Consider the following 21076-nt stretch of genomic DNA (forward strand, 5'->3'; position numbering starts at 1 on the left):
ATGAGTTTGACCAAACTGCGGGAGGCAGTGGAAGACAGGAGTGCCCGGCGTGCTCTGGTCCAGGGGGTCACGAAGAGTCGGACACAACTAAATGACTAAACAGTAAATGTCTAAAGTATAAAACAAAAATTTATTAAAGAATTATAGACATTTATAGAATGTATATATAGTAATCATGCTTAAGTAAGAGCAACATAGAGAAGCCAGAAGAGGGGTGGAGGGAAGTTAATTCAGATAAGATATAGATAGAAAGTAGGACACGACTAAACAACAACAAAGGTGCAACTGGAAGGAATTTTTTAAATTTTGTGCCTTCTATCCACATGGGCTTCATCGCGGGGAGGATTTTAATCGAGAACCGGAAGTGTCCGTTCGTGGGAAAGTCTCTGCGCTCCTTTACCTCTAGGGGTTTTTGCGATCTGCCCAGCAGATCTCCGGATCTCCGGCCCGTCGGTTGCTTTTGCAAAGAGCCTCGCCTCCCCGGAGGAAGGGGAAGGATCTGCGCCAGCGAGGGCTCCGGGCAGCCGGTAGGAAACGGAGTTGCCTTGACCCCAAAGTGCGTTCCCACGCGAGAGGGAGCCTCAAAGTTCTGCGCGCTTTTGCGCGCTCGGTGCGGAGTGGCCCGTCGCGCGCCCTCCTCGGGAACCGGGTGGGTTTGTAGCAGCGCAACACGCGTGTCTTGGGAATTCAACTTGTGGCTCACCGTGGGGACTCGGCTCTGGCATCTTGCTCTCCACCCCGTTATGATCACAGGGCGAGAGTGCTCCTGAGCAGGTGCAGAGCGTTCAGGGCCGGACTGAGACCTTTGGAGGCCTTAAAAGATTTGGGTACGCCCATATAATGGGTGTAGCCAAGCTGGGAGAAGGGAGGCGCAGCTGTCCCCCCCCCCAAATCAGTACAAATACAGTGGTACCTTGGGTTACATACGCTTCAGGTTACAGACTCCGCTAACCCAGAAATAGTACCTCGGGTTAAGAACTTTGCTTCAGGATGAGAACAGAAGTCGTGCTCCGGCGGTGCGGCAGCAGCAGCAGCGGGAGGCCCCATTAGCTAAAGTGGTGCTTCAGGTTAAGAACAGTTTCAGGTTCAGAAGGGACCTCCGGAACGAATTAAGTACCTTTACTTAACCCGAGGTACCACTGTACATAGCTATTGTATTTTAGTGTTTTGTTGAAAGCCGCCCAGAGTGGCTGGGGAGACCCAGCCAGATGGGCGGGGTATAAATTATTATTATTATTAGTATTATTATTGCTGAGATTCTGTTCTCCCCCAACAAAAGGCCTGCCCTCCCCTAACAAAACTCCTGGCAACGCCCATGGGTCATATGCTGTATATCAAATTCAGAATATAAACAATAATAAACTCTAAAATGAAATTTTATTTTGGGAAATGAAATGAAACCTGCAGTAAGATGGAAAATAAAGTTGATATTTGACTCCCCCCCTCCTTTTTCCAATTGCAAAGCCTTTGATGGGAGCCTCAAAATTAACCACACCAGGTAACATCAGAGGGAAAATTGACATAAGTGAATCCCATTCCACTCCATTGACTCAGCTGAAGCCCTTTGGCTTCTCCCTTCCCAGGCCTGTCTCCTTGCAGTGACTCTCTCTCCTACCCATAATGGAGCAGTACAAAAGGTCTGGTACCCGAGGATGCTCATTTTCCAGTTGTGTCATGCCTGTAATCCATTTATAAACACACAGACACAACCAGTGCGGTGTAGTGGCTGGAGAGCTGAACTAGGAGCCGAGAGAGACCAGGGCTGACAAAAAGACAGCACATAAATGTAGCCCATGCAGCACAGATAACTCTGTAACCATGTCCATCCCCTAAGACTCTTGGCAAATGTCTTCTGCTTCGTTTTCTACCAGTTCCTGCAAAGAACGACATGCAGCCCTGAAAAAAACAACAGTGATTTCAGGCAAGGCCAAAGTGCAGGCTTTTATCCGGTACTCATCATGCCGCCCCAATGAGGCCAGTCATTCAGTGCTGCTGAACTTTGAACCTCATTCTTGAGATCAGCTGCAGTTTGCAACTCAAGCTGGGCTAATTGGACGCTGTTGGCACTTTGCTGGAAACCAGCAAAAATCAAAGTTCTGGCATTTCAGGCAAAACAAGTGAGCAAGGCATGAGTGTTGGATTAGTGTAGCTGGCAATTTTCAGTAAATGTCATGGACCCTCTTTCTCCAAATTTGAAAAATTTCCTTCCACCACCTCCAGTTTGCTATAAATGGGGACTTTCGCCGATGCACCCCATGAATAATTTTGGTTCAGCCTGTGCCAAATATTTAAAAGATGTCCTACTCCCTTCCCATCAAAGAGCTTTTATGCTTGCGAGACTAAATGCTTTCGCCTCTGCAGTGACCAAAGGCAGAGGCCAGTGCTGGATTTACATATACAGTGGTACCTCGGGTTTACATACGCTTCAGGTTACAGACTCCGCTAACCCAGAAATAGTACCTCGGGTTAAGAACTTTGCTTCAGGATGAGAACAGAAATCGTGCTCCGGCGGCGCGGCAGCAGCAGGAGGCCCCATTAGCTAAAGTGGTGCTTCAGGTTAAGAACAGTTTCAGGTTAAGAACGGACCTCCGTTACGAATTAAGTACTTAACCTGAGGTACCACTGTAAGCTAAACAAGCTATAGCTTAGGGCCCCACTCTCTTGGGGGCCCCCGAAAATTTAAAGGGAAACAAAACTGATGTAAGCTATGGGCCCCGCCTGCTAGCCTGATCCCTAAAATATCACTGGTTTGCTCATTTCTACTTCTTAATTGTATTTCAGTTCAACAATTACTTTGATAAAATAGATACTGTGTTGTGTCCAAATGGCTTTAGATACCAATTAGGTCCATAAATGAGCAAATAGCATATACTGTATTTTTCGCTCCATAAGATGCACTTTTTTCCTCCTAAAAAGTAAGGGAAAATGTCAGTGTGTCTTATGGAGTGAATGCGTGGTCCCTGAAGCCGAATTGTCCAGGGGCGAAAAGCAGACCGTGCTTTTTTTTTTAGAAAGAGGGAAGGGTGTGTTGAAACAAAGCCGCTGATCAGCTGATCAGCAAGCGATCGGGAGGGGAGATAAGGGACTCTAGCGATAAAGGAGGTTGCCTGGTAGGGGGAGGTAAAAGCACTTGGATCCGCAGGATTTTTGCATTGGGTCACCCTAAATTCTCCATCAGATCACATAGCATGTCCATGGCTACAGCCTGCACCAAAAAAATCACGCATCCACTGTTTCGTGGGGCTGCAATGGCGCAAAAAACATGGTTACAAAGCACAGATCCTCTTGGATCCTCAGGATTTTTGCATTGGGCTATCCCAAACTCACCGTCAAATCACATATCATGTCTGTGGCCACAGCATGAACCACAAAAATCATACATCCAATGTTTCGTTCAGAATATTTTTTTCTTGTTTTCTTCCTCTAAGATCTAGGTGCGTCTTATGGTCAGTTGCGTCTTATGGAGCAAAAAATACGGTGTTCAACACAAAAAACAGCGACCATTTGTTGACGACAAAGGACAGCTGGACATATAAGGGCCCCGTTACCTTCAGTAGCTTAGGGCCTCATCAGACCTAAATCTGGCCCTGGCAGATTCTCACACATTCCATTCAAGCCTGTTTGTGTGCCTGCAGTCAAGAAGTACCTGATTCAATGGACCACATTCTCTTAGATTGCCCTTTGCACAGCAGACCTCGCCAACTGATGCTGAGCAAAATGTTGGACCTCTGGCCCACAACTCCAAGAAGAAGCCAAAGAAGGTTTCTCCTGGCAGATCGGGACAAAGATATTACTGCTTTAGTAGCTTCCTTTTTAGCCACAGTCTTACCCGATATGGTTCCCAATAAACTATCCTTTTGGGAATTAGACAGGGTATAGCACAGGCATAGGCAAACTGGCCCTCCAGATGTTTTGGGACTACAACTCCCATCATCCCTGACCACTGGTCCTGTTAGCTAGGGATGATGGGAGTTGTAGTCCCAAAACATCTGGAGGGCGGAGTTTTCCTGTGCCTGGATATCCAAATGCACACAACCATAGTGTGACCTTTTAACCCTTGATAGCTTCACCCTTGTCATAGAATCATAGAATCATAGAATCATAGAGTTGGAAGAGACCACAAGGGCCATCGAGTCCAACCCCCTGCCAAGCAGGAAACACCATCAGAGCACTCCTGACATATGGTTGTCAAGCCTCTGCTTAAAGACCTCCAAAAAAGGAGACTCCACCACACTCCTTGGCAGCAAATTCCACTGTCGAACAGCTCTTACTGTCAGGAAGTTCTTCCTAATGTTTAGGTGGAATCTTCTTTCTTGTAGTTTGGATCCATTGCTCCGTGTCCGCTTCTCTGGAGCAGCAGAAAACAACCTTTCTCCCTCCTCTATGTGACATCCTTTTATATATTTGAACATGGCTATCATATCACCCCTTAACCTCCTCTTCTCCAGGCTAAACATGCCCAGCTCCCTTAGCCGTTCCTCATAAGGCATCGTTTCCAGACCTTGGACCATTTTGGTTGCCCTCCTCTGGACACGTTCCAGTTTGTCAGTGTCCTTCTTGAACTGTGGTGCCCACAGTTAAGTTAACTGTGGTGCCCACAGTTTAATTATTCTAGTTAATTGAAATGTTTTATAAAGGTATTTGATTGATTGATTGATTGATTGATTGATTGTTTTTGGTTCAGGATTGCCAAATCTGGTTTCTTTCTGGTTGCTAGAGATACCGGTCACAGGAAGACAAAAGTTATGAGATGTATCCATAGTCTGAAGATCTTCAGGTCTGAAGATAATTTGCTGTAATTGCTTTGTGTGTCGCAGGGACCAAGAACGGAAACATGAGGTATGTCAGCACGCGAGGAGGAGCCGGAAGTGTCGATTTTGAAGGTGCTCTTTTATCGGGCTATGCAAGCGATGGTGGCCTTTTCATGCCTCAAAAAATCCCGGCTTTAGACTCTGCCACACTTCGAAAATGGAGCAGCTTCTCTTACCCAGAACTGGTGAAGCAATTGTGCTCCCTCTTCATTTCGCCTGAGCTTATTCCGGAAGCGGAACTAAATGGTAAATGAATCCAGATCAGCTATTGAGATTCAACAGCCTTAAAAACTATGTTAGATTTATTTCATGGGAAAATGTTATTTGCTTCCTTTCATATAATGTAATTAATTTTGGGTGACTCGACAGCAGCGGTAGATGTGCTGGTAGTATTGATTATTCTTATTGTGTTTTATTCAACTTTATCAGAGCCAGTGTGGTGTAGTGGTTAAGAGTGATAGACTCGTAATCTGGTGAACCGGGTTCGCTTCCCTGCTCCTCCACATGCAGCTGCTGGGTGACCTTGGGCCAGTCACACTTCTCTGAAGTCTCTCAGCCCCACTCACCTCACAGAGTGTTTGTTGTGGGGGAAGAAGTGAAAGGAGAATGTTAGCCGCTTTGAGACTCCTTCGGGTAGTGATAAAGCAGGATATCAAATCCAAACAACTCCTCCTCCTCCTCCTCCTCCTCCTCCTCCTCCTCCTCCTCCTCTTCTTCTTCTTCTTCTTCTTCTTCTCAGTGTGCATTGTGCAACAAAATACTGGGTCCCTGCTCTCAGGGCAGTTTGAAATTTCCAGAAAAGCAGATGGGGCTGAACCACTCAGGGTGCTAAAGTTGGATTTTTAAAATATATATATATCTTTATTAATTTAAAATAAATACATTTATGAAAAACAGACGTACATACAAGTAACCAAACATACAATCAAACAAACAAATAACAGAAAACTCAAACAAACCACCACACTATAAGATATAAGAAGATTAATATAATTATCACCATATATACTCCTGGTATTGAACACAATTATAAAATTTATAGAAAAGAAATTTAAAATTTGAAACTTGTTCTTTAAAACTGGAAATACAGTCAAACCCCTGCTCCCGAACACCTCTGTTACCGTACGTTTCAGTTCCCGAACGCCAAAAACCCGGCATTCTGGTTTTTGATCTTTTTTTGGAAGCCGAACGTCCGACTCGGCTTCTGCTTGAGTGCAGGAAGCTCCTGCAGCCAATCGGAAGCCGCGCCTCGGTCATCGAACTTTTCGGAAGCCGGATGGGCTTCCGGAACGGTTTCAGTTCGACAACTGAGGTTTGACTGTAGCAGTCGTGGGTGAGGATCAAGATCAAGACTGCAAGAAGCAGCAGCCAGGGGGTGGAGTTAACCCTTTGCTTCTGTGCTGCGTTCCCAACAAAAGTTCTATCGCAGCCATAGGCAAACTCGGCCCTCCAGATGTTTTGGGAGTGCAAAACATCTAGTTAGTTCCGTTCCACCTTAAAAGGGAACAGGCTGTTGTGTGTTACATGCCTGTTTACTTCCAGCACTTGCTGGGAACTTCCGTTTTGTATGTTGCTTTTGTATTGCTGTTTTGCTGGAGACTAAGGGAAGCAGACATGCTTTCCTCTGTTCCTAAACTACGCTGAATAAAATGCTGTACATTATGCTTACACGTCTCTCTGCCCGCCTCTTCTGCTGACAGAGCGGGCACGGGTCTCTAAACGTATCTGAGGCTCGTGTCGCTGACTGATGCTGTTCCAAGGGAGTCCGGCTGCTGGCCGGTGGCTGGAGCCAGCTGGGGGACTGCCTGATGCCCCGTCTCCCCGGCAGTATCCCAACACTCCCATCATCCCTGACCAATGGTCCTGTTAGCCAGGGATGATGGGAGTTGTAGTCCCAAAACATCTGGAGGGCCAAGTTTGCCTAGGCCTGTTCTATTGGCACCAGCAGGAAAGAATGTTTCTGACCAGCCAAATAGTATTGGGGATTGGGATGCAGCCCTTATGGATGAACCAGGGGTCTGCTTGCCACACCTCTTTTGTCTGACCACAAAAATTAGCCCAAATTTGTGGACCCCTGGCCTTGCATTCCCCCTAATTAAATACTGTTGCACTTATTCTGGAGTGCAGCCTTATTGAGGTAAACCTTGACTTGACCGAGATGTTAATATGTCTGAAGAGCCAATATATTGCTGTGCCATTTTTTTAAACCCCCCCCCCCCGGTAAATCTTTATTGTTTTAAAATAGAGATCATTTACAACGAAGGTAAGTATAAGAGAATTGAATACAAAAACACACACACATCAAGACATAAGAACAAGAAAAAAGAAGATAAAAAGATAAAAAAGAAAAAAAATTATACTGAATCATAACCATTAAATAAAAAATTTATGCATAAAACTTCCAGTCGTTCTCATTATACTGTTTATGTAATCATAATTTTATCACACAGCTTTACATTAGAGCCTTTTTCATGTATTCCACTAAAGTATTCGTTTCATTCATTTTTGTTTAGTTATCATCATTCCAGTTCTGCTAAGATGGTATTATTTGTACAATATAATGTCATATATTCCTTAAATATTTTCCATTCTCCATATATTTCCTGATTTAAAGCTCCTCTGACTTTTCCCGTCAATTTTGCTAGCTGGAAATATTCTATCATCAGCGTCTGCCATTCAGTTATCGTTGGTATTGTTTCATCATATTTTCTTTCACGGTTCCAAGCTAACGATGTCTTTTGACTTGTCGTCTTCCGCTAGACCTGATTGACAGAGCATTCAGCAGGTTCAGGCACAAAGATATTGTTCACCTGTCGAGACTGGAGAAGGGCTTGAACGTTCTGGAGTTGTGGCATGGCGTAACATACGCTTTCAAGGACTTATCGTTGTCCTGCACAGGGCAGTTCCTACAATATTTCCTGAAGAAGAAGAAGCATGTCACAATTCTAGTGGGTATGTTTGTGACTAGGACTAATGGATTTCTGCTCGTTTTTAATAATTTTATTTATTTATTTTATTAATACCCTGCCCTCCCCGGCCAAGACTGGGCTCAGGGAGGCTAACATCAGGTATAAAATCAATTGATTAAAATACGACTTAAAAACAGGATTGAAATACAACTTAAAACGCAGCCTCATTTCAGTGGAAGCCCAGATCAAAAACTGTTTTTTGGGAGCCGGGAAAACGTCAAATCTTCACCAAGGCCCCCTTTATCACATAGGTAAAGGTAAAGGGACCCCTGACCATTAGGTCCAGTCGTGTCCGACTCTGGGGTTGAGGTGCTCATCTCACTTTACTGGCCGAGGGAGCCGGCGTACAACTTCCGGGTCATGTGGCCAGCATAACTAAGCCGCTTCTGGCGAACCAGAGCAGTGCACTGAAACGCCGTTTACCTTCCCGCCAGAGTGGTACCTACTTGCACTTTGATATACTTTCAAACTGCTAGGTTGGCAGCAGCAGGGACCGAGCAACGGGAGCTCACCCCGTTGCGGGGATTCGAACTGCCGACCTTCTGATCGGCAAGTCCTAGGCTCTGTGGTTTAACCCACAGTGCCACCTGTGTCCCCCTTTATCACATACACAGCCCAATAAGACAATGACAAAAACCCACCAACAGCATACAAATCAATATGGCTAACCTGATCCAAAACACCCACCCACCCCACTCACAGACGAAAACAAAGACCACCACAGCCAACCACAAATGAACAGCCACACCCTAGGCCAACCCCAACCTCTCTCACCGCCAAAGGAACACAAGCGAACAGCAGAGAACCTGCACAAGCAACGCTGACACAAAACCCCACATATATTAAGTAAAATAGAAACATCGCCACCCAACCCCCCCGACTCATCTCCCCCCCCCACCTCTTTCCCCCTTTTCTTCCCAATGTCTCAACAAGTGAAACCGATTTGTAAAAATGTTACATGGAAAACAAACAAACGAGAGAGACATTGCAAACACTGTTGTATAACAAGAAAATATTTAATAATAATAGTAAGGCTATGCACAGACTATAAAAAAAGAGAACCGCCTTGAGGAGTTGGGCTTAATCTGCAAGTAAGATGTCAAGCAAAGCTCTGCTCAATAAACCAAGGTTAATATTTATTATTATTATTTTTTAAATCTTCACCAAGGCCAACTATCCAGACTGGTCCTACATGGGCCAGAAAAAAGCCAGGGAAGTCCCCAAATAGGAGTTCCAACACAGAAGGAGAAAAGAGAAAAGAAAGAGGGGGAGGGAACCAAATTGATTCCAAGCCAAAGGCCAGGCGGAACAACTCTGTCTTGCAGGCGCTGCAGAAAGAAATCAGATCCTGCAGGGCCCTGGTCTGAAGAGACAGAGCGTTCCACCAGGCCGGAGCCAGTGTTGAAAAGGCCCTGGTTTCTGTTAATTGATTCTCATGAAAACTCTGGCTTCATACAATTAACTCAAGGCAGTATCAATTTACTCTTGGCAGAAAGCCAAGATCTGCTTGACCTAGAAACTATTTACACTGATTGGTTAACGACCAGCACTCAACTCTGTTATCTAGGAATGCTAGCACAGTTTGGTGGGTTAGGTGTGTTGAAGGAGTAGGAGTGCTGTGTATGGTTAAGAGAGAGAGAAAGAAAGGTTTTATTTGCTTTGTTTTGTATGCAGAAACTCTGCTTTTTTCTTTCTTTTAATAAATCCTGTAAATAGTTATTCTGAGTCTAGCTGACTAGTCATTTCCACCTCAACTAGCTTCTTCGCTGGGCAGGAAAACTCTGCTACGTTTGGGCTAAAGCCATTAGGGCTATGCCTGACACTTCAAAGCTCCATGAAATCTGACTTCCTTAGGGCCCGGGACCACTAGAGTACTGCTATTTATGGACCTTAAGGTCCTCCGCGGGCTGTACCTTTGCTGCCTTTGCTCAAGATGCATTTGTTACTTCTTTTCCCCTGGCCTGGAAGTATTTGTACTTGCATTTAGGCCCATTCTCGTGTGTTCTATAACCCACTGCCATGGGCTGCATATTTTGGGCACTTCGACAGAGTAGAGAGTAAGGAACAGGGCAGATAAAAATCAATGATTTTTTTTAAAAAATAAAATAAAATCTGATTTTTTTTATTTAAATCAGATTTCCCCCCCACTCCTTGAAATTTCTGTCTTCCTGATTTCTGATTCTTCCAGCCATTTTTGCCATTTTGGCATAATCCATCAACTTGATCTGCCTTTCTTCTGTGTTTGGGACTTTATCGGCCATGGCCATAAATTTGGCTGGCTTTAAAAGACGATTAAACAAGTTCATGGAGGGTAAGGCAGTCCTTGGCTACTAGCCACATAGCTCCACTGTCAGAAGCAATATGTATTTTGGATCCCAGTTGGTTGGAATCAATAGTGCAGAGATTGCTGTTGCTCTAAGGTCCTGCTGGCAGCCTTTCCATAGGCCATTGTGAGAACAGAACACCGGACTGGATGGAATCTTCTTATGCTCAGAGCAGTGGGAATGAATGAATGAATGAATCCTTATTTGCGTCAGACGTCGGCCATAGCAATAAAACAACAATACAATATACAAAGAATAGAAATAAAAAAGTCAATTAGCGTATTTTTCGCTCTATAACACGCACCTGACCATAACACGCACGTAGTTTTTAGAGGAGGAAAACAAGAAAAAAAATATTCTAAATGAAACAGTGGATGTATGATTTTTGTGGTTCATGCTGTGGCCACAGACATGTGATCTGATGGTGAGTTTGGGGTAGCCCAATGCAAAAATCCTGAGGATCCGCGTGGATCCGTGCTTTGTAACCACGTTTTAAGTGGGGAGGGAAGGAAAAGCACTCAAGGGACAAGGAGCAGCGTGGGGTGTGTGGAGAAGGATGCTGCTAATAATGCAGAAGAGGGGTATAAGGGGAGAAGGCTCCTCTCCTCTCCCGCTTTGCTCCTTTAAAACAAGCAGGCTCTGCTTCTCTCCCTCCTCCCCGGCTTAGAGAGCTGAAAAGCTTTGCTGCTATTTAGCGAGCTGAGTGGGGAGGAGAGAGGGACAGAGAGCACGGTTGCTTTAAAGCAGCCAACCAGACAGGAGCCACTTACACCTGTGTAAGCGGCTCCTCTCCCGTTTTGCTGTTTCAAAGCGAGCCACGGAGGAGGGAAGGAAGGGGAACAATGGATCCTCTGCTCACGACTGCAGGAAATCCCCCCGCCACCCATAGGCATTCACTCCTTAACACGCACAGACATTTCCCCTTACTTTCTAGGAGGAAAAAAGTGAGTGTTATGGTGCAAAAAATACGGTATATAAAATACATTTCAGGGTTTTGAATCAATAGCCAAATAGTGGATCTTATTCTGATTGCCCCAGCTAAAAACCTTGCAGCCTGTTATGTACTGAAGTTCTCACCCTGGGCTAGCAGGGGGATACTGTAGATAGTTTTCACTCAGGTCCACATATGCAAATAGGGGATTGAAAGTGACGTTCAGTGATGGGCTAGTTGCAGGAAATGGTTACTGTTGCGTTGTAGTGGAGTTCTATATAAGCAGGCTGGCTGAACCCTTCAGTTCAGTTCCGTTCTGGCCTGTGAATAAACAAGAGCTGTTTGCTGTCACCGGCTCATCTTGATCTGCCAAGACAAAGGACACTGTGGCAGTGTCTGGGTGATGCAGAATGGACAATAAAAGAGGGGTGATAACCTCGTTCCTCAAGTCTTTATAAAGAGTACTGCTATATCCACAGGGACATAAACGTTTTTCATGTGGAATCTGTTGGAATGGTCACTCAAGTACAGCCGAGGGCAATACATTCAATCCTGCGAGAGTAAAAGCGCGTCTATATTTTAGAATTGCTAGGTTATGCAGATAGGGTGCCAGAGAGTCGAAATGGGTAGGTGGGAAATTGTCATACCATGGGAGTGGGAACCAAAAAGTGGATCAGCGTTATTGATGGAGTTTCCTGGGAGTCAATTGCTTAGCCTGGAGTGCGCCTTCTTTCCCTCTGACCTTGCAGACTCCCAGCAAGTCTTTAACAGTCTTGGTTATTTTTTTTTAAACAGGGACTTCAGGGGATACTGGGAGTTCAGCCATCGAAAGTGTCCGGGGTGAAAAGAACGTGGACATATTTGTTCTGCTTCCACGCGGCCTCTGCAGTCAGGTGCAAGAGCGGCAGATGACGACAGTGATTGAAGACAACGTCCACGTGTTTATCAGTGAGCGACTCCATTTTTAACTTCAGAATGCTTCTGGGTTCGGTCACTGTGGATTTGTTGCCTAGTGGTCAGGAGTGGTGAGCAGTGCTTTTTTCTGGGGGTACGCATGCCCCTAAACATTTTGTGAATCTAAGTTTGGCCTCATTGAGGGGCAGTATTTCAATATGGGGGGCGTGGGTGGCGCTGTGGTCTAAACCACGGAGCTTAGGGCTTGCCGATCAGAAGCTCGGTGGTTTGAACCCCCGTGACGGGGTGAGCTCCTGTTGCTTGGTCCCTGCTCCTGCCAACCTAGCAGTTCAAAAGCACCTCAAAGTGCAAGTAGATAAATAGGTACCACTCCGGCGGGAAGGCTGGCCGCATGACCCGGAAAAACTGTCTGCGGACAAACGCCGGCTCCCTCCGCCTATAGCGCGAGATGAGCGCGCAAAACCAGAGTCGTCCGCGACTGGACCTAATGGTCAGGGGTACCTTTCCCTTTACCTGTTTCAATATGAGTAGGAAAATGAGAGTACCCCTAAACTTTTTTTTATAGAAAAAAAGCACTGGTGATAAGTATTAAAGTCTGTGTGAGGATATGCAGCCAAGTTACAAATGCACGATTGGTAGATAATCCCAAACTATCACATCCTCTAAATTTGTGTGGTCGGAAGGTGAACAACCGAAACTTAATGTTTTCTACTTTCAGTCACTGCACACTCTTCTCTTTACCTGCAATGGGGTAGGATGTCTGTGAGTTCTCCAACAGGGAGCTCATTCCATTTTGGACTATGGACTTTTGTAACTTTTAAGAATTATTACCTGCCTGATTTTTACCACTGTATTTATGGAATCCTGGCAAGACTTTGCCAAGTGAGCAAACCTTGTATTTTTCTTGTTTACTTAAACAGTCTGAGAGTGATTTCATTGTTAAGAGGGAAACGTAAAAAGGGAGACAAAATCCCAGTCTGCCTAAGCATCCTTGGATATCATGATTATTCTAGAAGGCTATGCACAGAGCTTTCTTTTCAGCCAGAACACACCAGAACTCAGTTCCAGCACCTCTCAGGTAGGCGCCATTGCCATTCTAAGAGAACAAGGGAGGCGGTCATGGTGAATTCCGGCACATCTTTCCCTAAAAAATAGCACTGGTTGTGGAACCTTGTACCAAATAGCTTCTGGAGATAAACCGCACAAGGATAGTGATTTGTCTCTCTGCTGAAATAGGTATTTGCATTCTCACACAAGCGGAAAGAGGAAGGATAATTAACAAATAAAATATCCTCTCCTAGTCATCTAAATCCATCCAACAAAGCCCGCAACATCTGAATGGCACCATGTTGGCTGCTCTCGGTGTAGACAGTACTGAACTCAATGGACCACTGCCAGTGTTGGGGAATCTGCAGTCAAAATTGCAATTCCCGTATGTTTGCTAAATAAGTATATGAGGGGGTTAAGACTCACAGAGTTCCTGTATTCCTAGAGAAGACAGATCTGTGTGATGTTATACAGTCGTACCTAGGAAATTGAATGGAGTCCGTTCTGGAAGTCCGTTTGACTTCCAAAACATTCAGAAACCAAAACATGGATTCTGATTGGCTTCCTGCAGCCAATCAGAAGCCTTGGGAGCCCAATTGGACATTCGGGTTCCAAAAGAATGTTTGCAAACCGGAACACTCACTTTCAGGTTTGCATCGTTCGGGAGCCAAAACGTCTGAGTTTTAGGGCGTTTGACAACCAAGGTACGATTGTATTCCCTACACCCTGTGCTGGGAAATAGGGCAAAGGATCTTAATCTTTTCTCCTTCCTCCTAGCCTCTATCTGTTTTTTCTTTTCAAGCCAGCAATGTGAGCAGACATATATGCCTGGCCTCTGCTCAGAGCCCAGTAAAAAGCACAAAGTGTTTTTACTCTGCTAAAAGTGCTTCATAGCCTGATTACTCTCGTACGATGGTACCTCTGGTTGTGAATGGGATCCGTTCTGCAGGCCCATTCGCAACATGAAAAGAGCGCAACCTGCAGCGCTGTTTCTGCGCATGCACGGTTGCGATTTGCCGCTTCTGCGCATGCGCATGACAGCATTTTGCATTTCTGCGCATGCGCGAGCATCAAAACCTAGAAGTAACCCTTTCCAGTACTTCCGGGTCGCCGTGGGACGTAACCTGAAAGAATGTAACATGAAGTGGACGTATCATGAAGTATGACTGTATTTCTCTCACATACGCACATGGGATGGGAGGTTTAAATTTTAGTTTACAGATTTCATCCTCAACCCCTCACCATCAACTGGTAGGTCCTTTTACAATCTTTGGTGCCCTGCTTCCTTCACAATCCCCTTCACCTCTGGGCTGGCAATGGCGCAGTGGAGCGAGGCACTCTTCTGCGACACGACTGATGTAGCACTTTTCATGCTTGCCTCTTCCATCCCTGCTTCTCCCTCCAGCTGAAGGCAACAGTGATGAAATTGATGAGCCCATCAAAGAACTGTTTGCGGATGAAGATTTCTCAAGGAGACACAACCTGATGAGTCTGAATTCGATCAACTGGTCCAGAATTCTGGTGCAGATTGCTCATTTTTTCTACGCCTACTTCCGGTGTGCTCCATCTATGGATGCTGCTCCGCTGCCAGTTGTGGAGGTGGTTGTTCCAACTGGGGGAGGAGGAAATCTCACAGGTTAGCAAAACAACAACAACACCAAAACGCTTCCTTGAGTTGTGATGAATTCTTCTGGACCTGTCTGAAAGTTTCATCGCTGGAGATGGGAGGAGCTGTAAAACGAGCAGCACGTCAAAGACAACTTTTTATTTTGCTACTTTAGTGCAAACCTAGTACTCCTAAAGGGACGTGGGTGGTGCTGTGGGTTAAACCACAGAGCCTAGGACTTGCCGATCAGAAGGTTGGCGGTTCGAATCCCTGCGACGGGGTGAGTTCCCGTGGCTCTGTCCCTGCTCCTGCCAACCTAGCAGTTCGAAAGCACGTCAAAGTGCAAGCAGATAAATAGGTACCGCTCTGGCGGGAAGGTAAATGGTGTTTCCGTGCGCTGCTCTGGTTCGCCAGAAGCGGCTTTGTCATGCTGGCCACATAACCCGGAAGCTGTACGCCGGCTCCCTCGGCACTGCAACCCCAGAGTCATCCACGACTAGACCTAATGGTCAGGGGTACCTTTACCTTTAGTACTCCTAAACAATCTGGCCAAATTTCTTAGGTTTGCTGAATATTTCTCCTAGTTCACCGTGGCTCACTGAGCCGCAGGCATTGACTGAGCCCCTATGTTTAATTGTCATAGACCTGGGACTGGGCAGCTGGAATACAGCCAGTTTATGTAAGCAGAACAACTAAATTCTGCAATCTGCATAAATTACATAAGCAGAGCGGAGTGCATGCTTTACATATTTCTGCAGTTTTGCTGTTTTGCATAATTTGGCTGGCTTTCATCACTCATGGGGGACAGACAAGGAACCATGCAAAACATATAACCATAAAACATAGCAATTAAATTAACAGTAAAATGCCACCAACTTCCAATATCACCAATCACAACTGTATTCAGTATGACAATCAGATCAAATAGAATAGTTGAAATGATTTCGGAACCATATTGTGCAGCTGCTTTATGTAAGGAGATCTGTAGTACAAATTAGTGATGGTTTGTTTCTTTGGTCCAGCTGGATGTCTTGCACAGAAGATGGGGCTCCCCGTTGATCTTGTCGCAGTGGTAAATGACAACGATGTGGTACACAGAGCGATCCAACAGGGTGATTTCTCATTGTCCAGGTCTGTGAAGTCAACACTGGCTTCAGCAATGGATATTCAGGTAATTTACCTGGAGAGGAACGTGCTGTTTAGTATGGTAGAAATGTGAGGACCAGCTCAACCTCTCTTTCAAATCTTTTGTATTTTCTTTTGTTGTGAATATGTTTGTTTTCTAATTTGTACTTAATAAAAATTATTAATTTTTTTTAAAAAAGAGATTTGTTGATGGGTGCCTTTTTCCTGTAATCCATTTCCTTTGGCTCCTGCATAATCTTTCCCATATCTAAATACTTGCTTGTTTCTGACCATAAACCTCCTTCTAGAAAACGGCCTGTGCCGTCTTTTCCTTTGCTAGGAACCTTACAACATGGAAAGGATCTTTTGGCTGTTCTCCGGCTCAGACAGCAACTTGGTCCGAAGTGTGATGGAAGAATTTTACTCCGCTAAAAAAGTCCAGCTCCCGTCCCAGTTGCAAAAGAAGGTTAGCTATGATTTGCCTATGATTCTTCAGTTTACTTTTAGTTTGAAGGCTCTCTTTCAGGAGTGGCAACCGGGCAACGGACCTCAAGTCAGAAGCATCGCTTCCTGGAAGGGAGAGGAGAGGTATTGGTGGAGAGATCAATGCGGTGCTTAGGGATGGCAGCATGAAAGTGTGCTGATCAACCAGTTGCGATGTTCACTGGGAAGATGTCTACAGTTTCTCTGGTGGAATCTAGGTAAAGGTACCCCTGACCATTAGGTCCAGTTGTGACCAACTCTGGGGTTGCGGCGCTCATCTCGCTTTATTGGCCAAGGGAGCCGGCGTACAGCTTCTGGGTCATGTGGCCAGCATGACTAAGCCGCTTCTGGCAAACCAGAGCAGCGCACGGAAATGCCGTTTACCTTCCCGCCAGAGCAGTACCTATTTATCTACTTGCACTTTTGACGTGCTTTCGAACTGCTAGGTTGGCAGGAGCAGGGACCGAGCAACGGGAACTCACCCCGTCGCGGGGATTCGAACCGTCGACCTTCTGATTGGCAAGCCCTAGGCTCTGTGGCTTAACCCACAGCGCCACCCGCGTCCCTCTGGTGGAATCTACACATATAGAAAAAAATACTGTGGGGAAAACGTACTTAAAGCGTTATACAGTGGTACCTCGGGTTAAGAACTTAATTCGTTCTGGAGGTCCGTTCTTAACCTGAAACTGTTCTTAACCTGAGGTACCACTTTAGCTAATGGGGCCTCCCGCTGCACGATTTCTGTTCTCACCCTGAAGCAAAGTTCTTAACCTGAGGTACTATTTCTGGGTTAGCGGAGTCTGTAACCTGAAGCGTATGTAACCTGAGGCACCACTGTATTTGCAGCTGTATCCTCTGAGTCTGCTTGCAGCTTTCTAAGTCCTCTGTCTGTTTGCAGCTTTCTGAAGGTCTGAAGTCTTGTTCAGTCTCTGATGAAGAAATTGTCCAAACCATGAGGCGCTGCTGGGAGGACAACCGCTACCTCCTCTGTCCCCATTCCGCCACTGCTGTTTGCTACCATTATAAGCATTCCAGTTGCCATCCAAACACGTAAGCCTGAATTTGTCTGCACGCTTTCGTAGCTTTCTTATTATAAAGGTACCCCTGCCCGTACGGGCCAGTCGTGTCCGACTCTAGGGTTGCGCGCCCATCTCACTTAAGAGGCCGGGGGCCAGCGCTGTCCGCAGACACTTCCGGGTCACGTGGCCAGCGTGACGAAGCTGCATCTGGCGAGCCAGCGCAGCACACGGAATGCCGTTTACCTTCCCGCTATAAAGCGGTCCCTATTTATCTACTTGCACTTAGGGGTGCTTTCGAACTGCTAGGTGGGCAGGAGCTGGGACTGAACGACGGGAGCTCACCCCGCTGCGGGGATTCGAACCGCCGACCATACGATCAGCAAGTCCTAGGCACTGAGGTTTTACCCACAGCGCCACCCGCGTCTTATTATAGTATTATATATATTACGTATTTTTTGCACCATAACACTCACTTTTTTCTTCCTAAAAAGTAAGGGGAAATGTCTGTGCGTGTTATGGAGGGAATGCCTACGGGTGGCATGCCTACGGATTTTCCTCCTCTAAAAACTATGTGCGTGTTATGGTCGGGTGCATGTTATAGAGCGAAAAATACGGTATATTGTTAGTATTATTATAATATACTAAAGCATGCAAATGAATATGACAATTTTAAAGAAATATTTATTATTTATTAATTGCATAAATAAATTATATTGCAGCTATAATCAGATTAATAAAATCATAGTGTTAACAACAACAACAACCTGTGCTTTTTGTTTCTTACCAGTATAATAGCCATCCTGGGAACATAAAATGATGCTGATAAAAATCGTGTTCATCCTACATGCTGTCTGGGATAAGGCAGCAAGCACAGCACCATCTTGAAGTTCACCTGAAGAATGCAAAATGTGAACAAGTGGGGACAAAATTGTTCGCAAAGGCTGTACACGCTCTCTCACGCCCATTATGAGCTGGGGTAGCATAGTCGCTAAGAAACTGAGCTGTGGACTGGGAAGCCCCTGGTTCAGATCTTGCCTTTGCTGCAAAGTCAGGCAACCTACTCTCTCTGAGCCAAAGTGCTGGTGCTGACCTTTAAAGCCCTAAACGGCCTCAGTCCTGTATACCTGGAGGAGCGTCTCCACCCCCATCGTTCTGCCTGGACCAGCGCTGAGGGCCTTCTGGCGGTTCCCTTGCTGCGAGAATTGAAGTTACAGGGAACCAGGCAGAGGGCTTTCTCAGTAGTGGCGCCTGCCCTGTGGAACGCCCTCCCAGCAGATGTCAAGGCAACAAACAACTATTTTACTTTTAAAAGACAACAGAAGGCGGCCCTGTTTAGGGAAGTTTTTAATGTCTGATGCTGTATTGTTTTTAATATTCGGTTGGAAGCCACCCAGTGTGGCTGGGGAAACCCAGCCAGATGGGTGGGGTATAAATAATAAATTATTATTATTATTAATCCACTCCCCCACCTGCAGCATGGGAGATAATACTATAAATTTAGCTTGTAGTTATTTATCTCCTTGACATCTGATGGGAGGGCATTCCACAGGGTGGGCGCCACTACCAAGAAGGCCCTCTGCCTGGTTCCCTCTAGTTTCCCATCCCTCGGAGCTGAACCTCAGTGTCCGGGCTGAACGATGGTGGTGGAGACGTTCCTTCAGGTATAGAGGGCCAAAGCTGTTTAGGGCACAATATGTGAAGGGACCCACAAGGATTTGAAGATCAACAAATTTACTGTGGCAAGAGCATTCTTTGAGACGGAACCCATTCAGTCCTGTCCAAATTTCAGAGACGTTTTGAGGTGAGCTCATTTCCTCTTTTCTTCCGCTCCAGTTCCAGGTGTTGCTTGGCTCCTGCCTCCCCTGTGAAGTTTGAAAATGCCGTTCTTAAAGCCGATCTCACCCTCGACATCTCGCCTGAGATACGGAAGCTGAAAGACATGGAGACCAGATCTTGTGCCCTGAAGAGAGGCGATGACTGGGCAAAACTACTGCGGCAGCAAATAGAAGCAGTTGCGAAACAGAGAAATCCTACGCCAAGCTGAACATTTGCAATGAATCCCCTAGTTGATTGCGCCATCGAAGCCTCCTACTTCTGTGCAAGGCATATGATAAGAAAGCTGGCGCTGCTTTCGCTAATAAATAAAGCATAGTTGTGTCACAGTTCTTATAGAATCATCATCATCAACAACAATAATACAGTCATACCTCGTGTTGCGTTTGCTTCAGGTTGAGTGTTTTCAGATTGTGTCCTGCGGCGACCCAGAAATACCGGAAAGGGTTACTTCCGGGTTTCGCCGCTCGCGCATGTGCAGATGCTCAAAATGACGTCACGCGCATGCGCAGAACTGGTGAATCGCAACATGCACAGACTCGGGTTGCGTTCTGCTCAGGTTGCAAACAGAGCTCTTTGCAACCAGAGGTACCACTGTAATAATAAATTTATTCTCCCAAGAGAATATTAAAAACACCAAAACATTCAACATTCTACATTTCATAGCATTTCCATTTTCCATTTCAATTCATCATCATAATAATTCATTATTTATACCCCACCCATCTGGCTGGGTTTCCTCAGTCACTCTGGGTTGCTCTGAACAGAATATTAAAAACACCAAACATTAAAAACTTCTCTAAACAGGGCTGCCTTCAGATTTCTTCTAAAAGTCAAATAGTTGTTTATTTCCTTGACGTCGGACGGGAGGGCGTTCCACAGGGCGGGCGCCACCACTGAGAAGGCCCTCTGCCTGTTTCCCTGTAACCTGATTTCTTGCAGTGAGGGTACCGCCAGAAGGCCCTTGGTGCTAGACCTCAGTGTCCAGGCAGAACAATGGGGGTGGAGACGCTTCTTTGGGTATACTGGGCCTATTACCTACTAAAGTGATGAGCAATTGTTGTTGGCATTTGTCTGCCTCAAGATACAATGGAGTGCACTTCTGGGGGTGAAATCAAATTGCTGGGGAATCACAGTGCCTGCTGTGATTGCAGAGACGAGTAGCTTGAAACTATTGTTTCTGCTATGGAAGTGAGAGCTGGACCATAAAGAAGGCTGATGGCCGAAAAATTGATGCTTTTGAATTATGGTGCTGGAGGAGACTCTTGAGAGTCCCATGGATGGCAAGAAGATCAAACCTCTCCATTCTGAAGGAAATCAGCCCTGAGTGCTCACTGGAAGGACAGATCCTGAAGCTGAGGCTCCAATACTTTGGCCACCTCATGAGAAGAGAAGACTCCCTGGAAAAGACCCTGATGTTGGGAAAGATCCTGGGCTGCCCAGATGACAAGACCCCTCTCTTGGCCTCACTGATGGGGCCCAAAGGGAAGCCAAACAAGACGTTTGGCACCAGCTTGGCTGCAGTTGACGGAAGGAGGCGTACAAGGCGCCATCCAACCACCATAGGGACTCCACTCCTGAGGTGGATTAGACTGAGATCACATAGTAAGCTTTGTGTCAGTTATTGGGATAAACTGTGATGGTTTCTCTTCTGCACATCCTGGTACAGTTTCAGAACCAGCAGCAAAACCTTAAAAGCATAAGGGTACCATAGATGTCAGCATCTTAAAAAGCAGAGACATCACCTTGCCGACAAAGGCCCGTATAGTTAAAGCTATGGTTTTCCCAGTAGTGATGTATGGAAGTGAGAGCTGGACCATAAAGAAGGCTGATCGCCGAAGAATTGATGCTTTTGAATTATGGTGCTGGAGGAGACTCTTGAGAGTCCCATGGACTGCAAGAAGATCAAACCTCTCCATTCTGAAGGAAATCAGCCCTGAGTGCTCACTGGAAGGACAGATCCTGAAGCTGAGGCTCCAACACTTTGGCCACCTCATGAGAAGAGAAGACTCC

At 45.8% G+C, this 21076-nt stretch overlaps 1 protein-coding gene across 3 annotated transcripts; it reads left to right on the top strand.

The window, feature by feature from the left end:
* The first annotated feature begins 390 nt into the window (after positions 1–390).
* Positions 391–19395, top strand: THNSL2 (threonine synthase like 2). Of its 3 annotated transcripts, none has more exons than XM_083470000.1 (9): positions 391–527; positions 4818–5057; positions 7572–7763; positions 11831–11983; positions 14403–14633; positions 15626–15774; positions 16069–16194; positions 17110–17261; positions 19064–19395. In XM_083470000.1, the coding sequence occupies exons 2-9, from the start codon at positions 4835–4837 to the stop codon at positions 19272–19274; spliced, it is 1437 nt and encodes a 478-aa protein (XP_083326126.1). In that variant the 5' UTR covers positions 391–527; positions 4818–4834; the 3' UTR covers positions 19275–19395. The 3 variants fall into 3 exon arrangements, with proteins under 3 accessions (XP_083326126.1, XP_083326127.1, XP_083326128.1); XM_083470001.1 differs by having other exon boundaries at positions 404–649; XM_083470002.1 differs by having other exon boundaries at positions 415–556.
* Positions 19396–21076: the final 1681 nt, after the last annotated feature.

The sequence above is a fragment of the Podarcis liolepis genome, assembly GCF_965112155.1.
Source record: "Podarcis liolepis genome assembly, chromosome: 13".
In the NCBI taxonomy this organism is placed as follows: Eukaryota; Metazoa; Chordata; class Lepidosauria; order Squamata; family Lacertidae; genus Podarcis; species Podarcis liolepis.

Bases quoted from the DNA above. Each gene is read 5' to 3' on its own strand.
- THNSL2 (XM_083470000.1), top strand. From the start codon at position 4,835: ATGAGGTATGTCAGCACGCGAGGAGGAGCCGGAAGTGTCGATTTTGAA. The intron at 14,634-15,625 runs GTTAGCAAAACA...TCTTTGGTCCAG, and splicing joins GGGAGGAGGAAATCTCACAG to CTGGATGTCTTGCACAGAAG. The intron at 15,775-16,068 runs GTAATTTACCTG...TTCCTTTGCTAG, and splicing joins CTTCAGCAATGGATATTCAG to GAACCTTACAACATGGAAAG.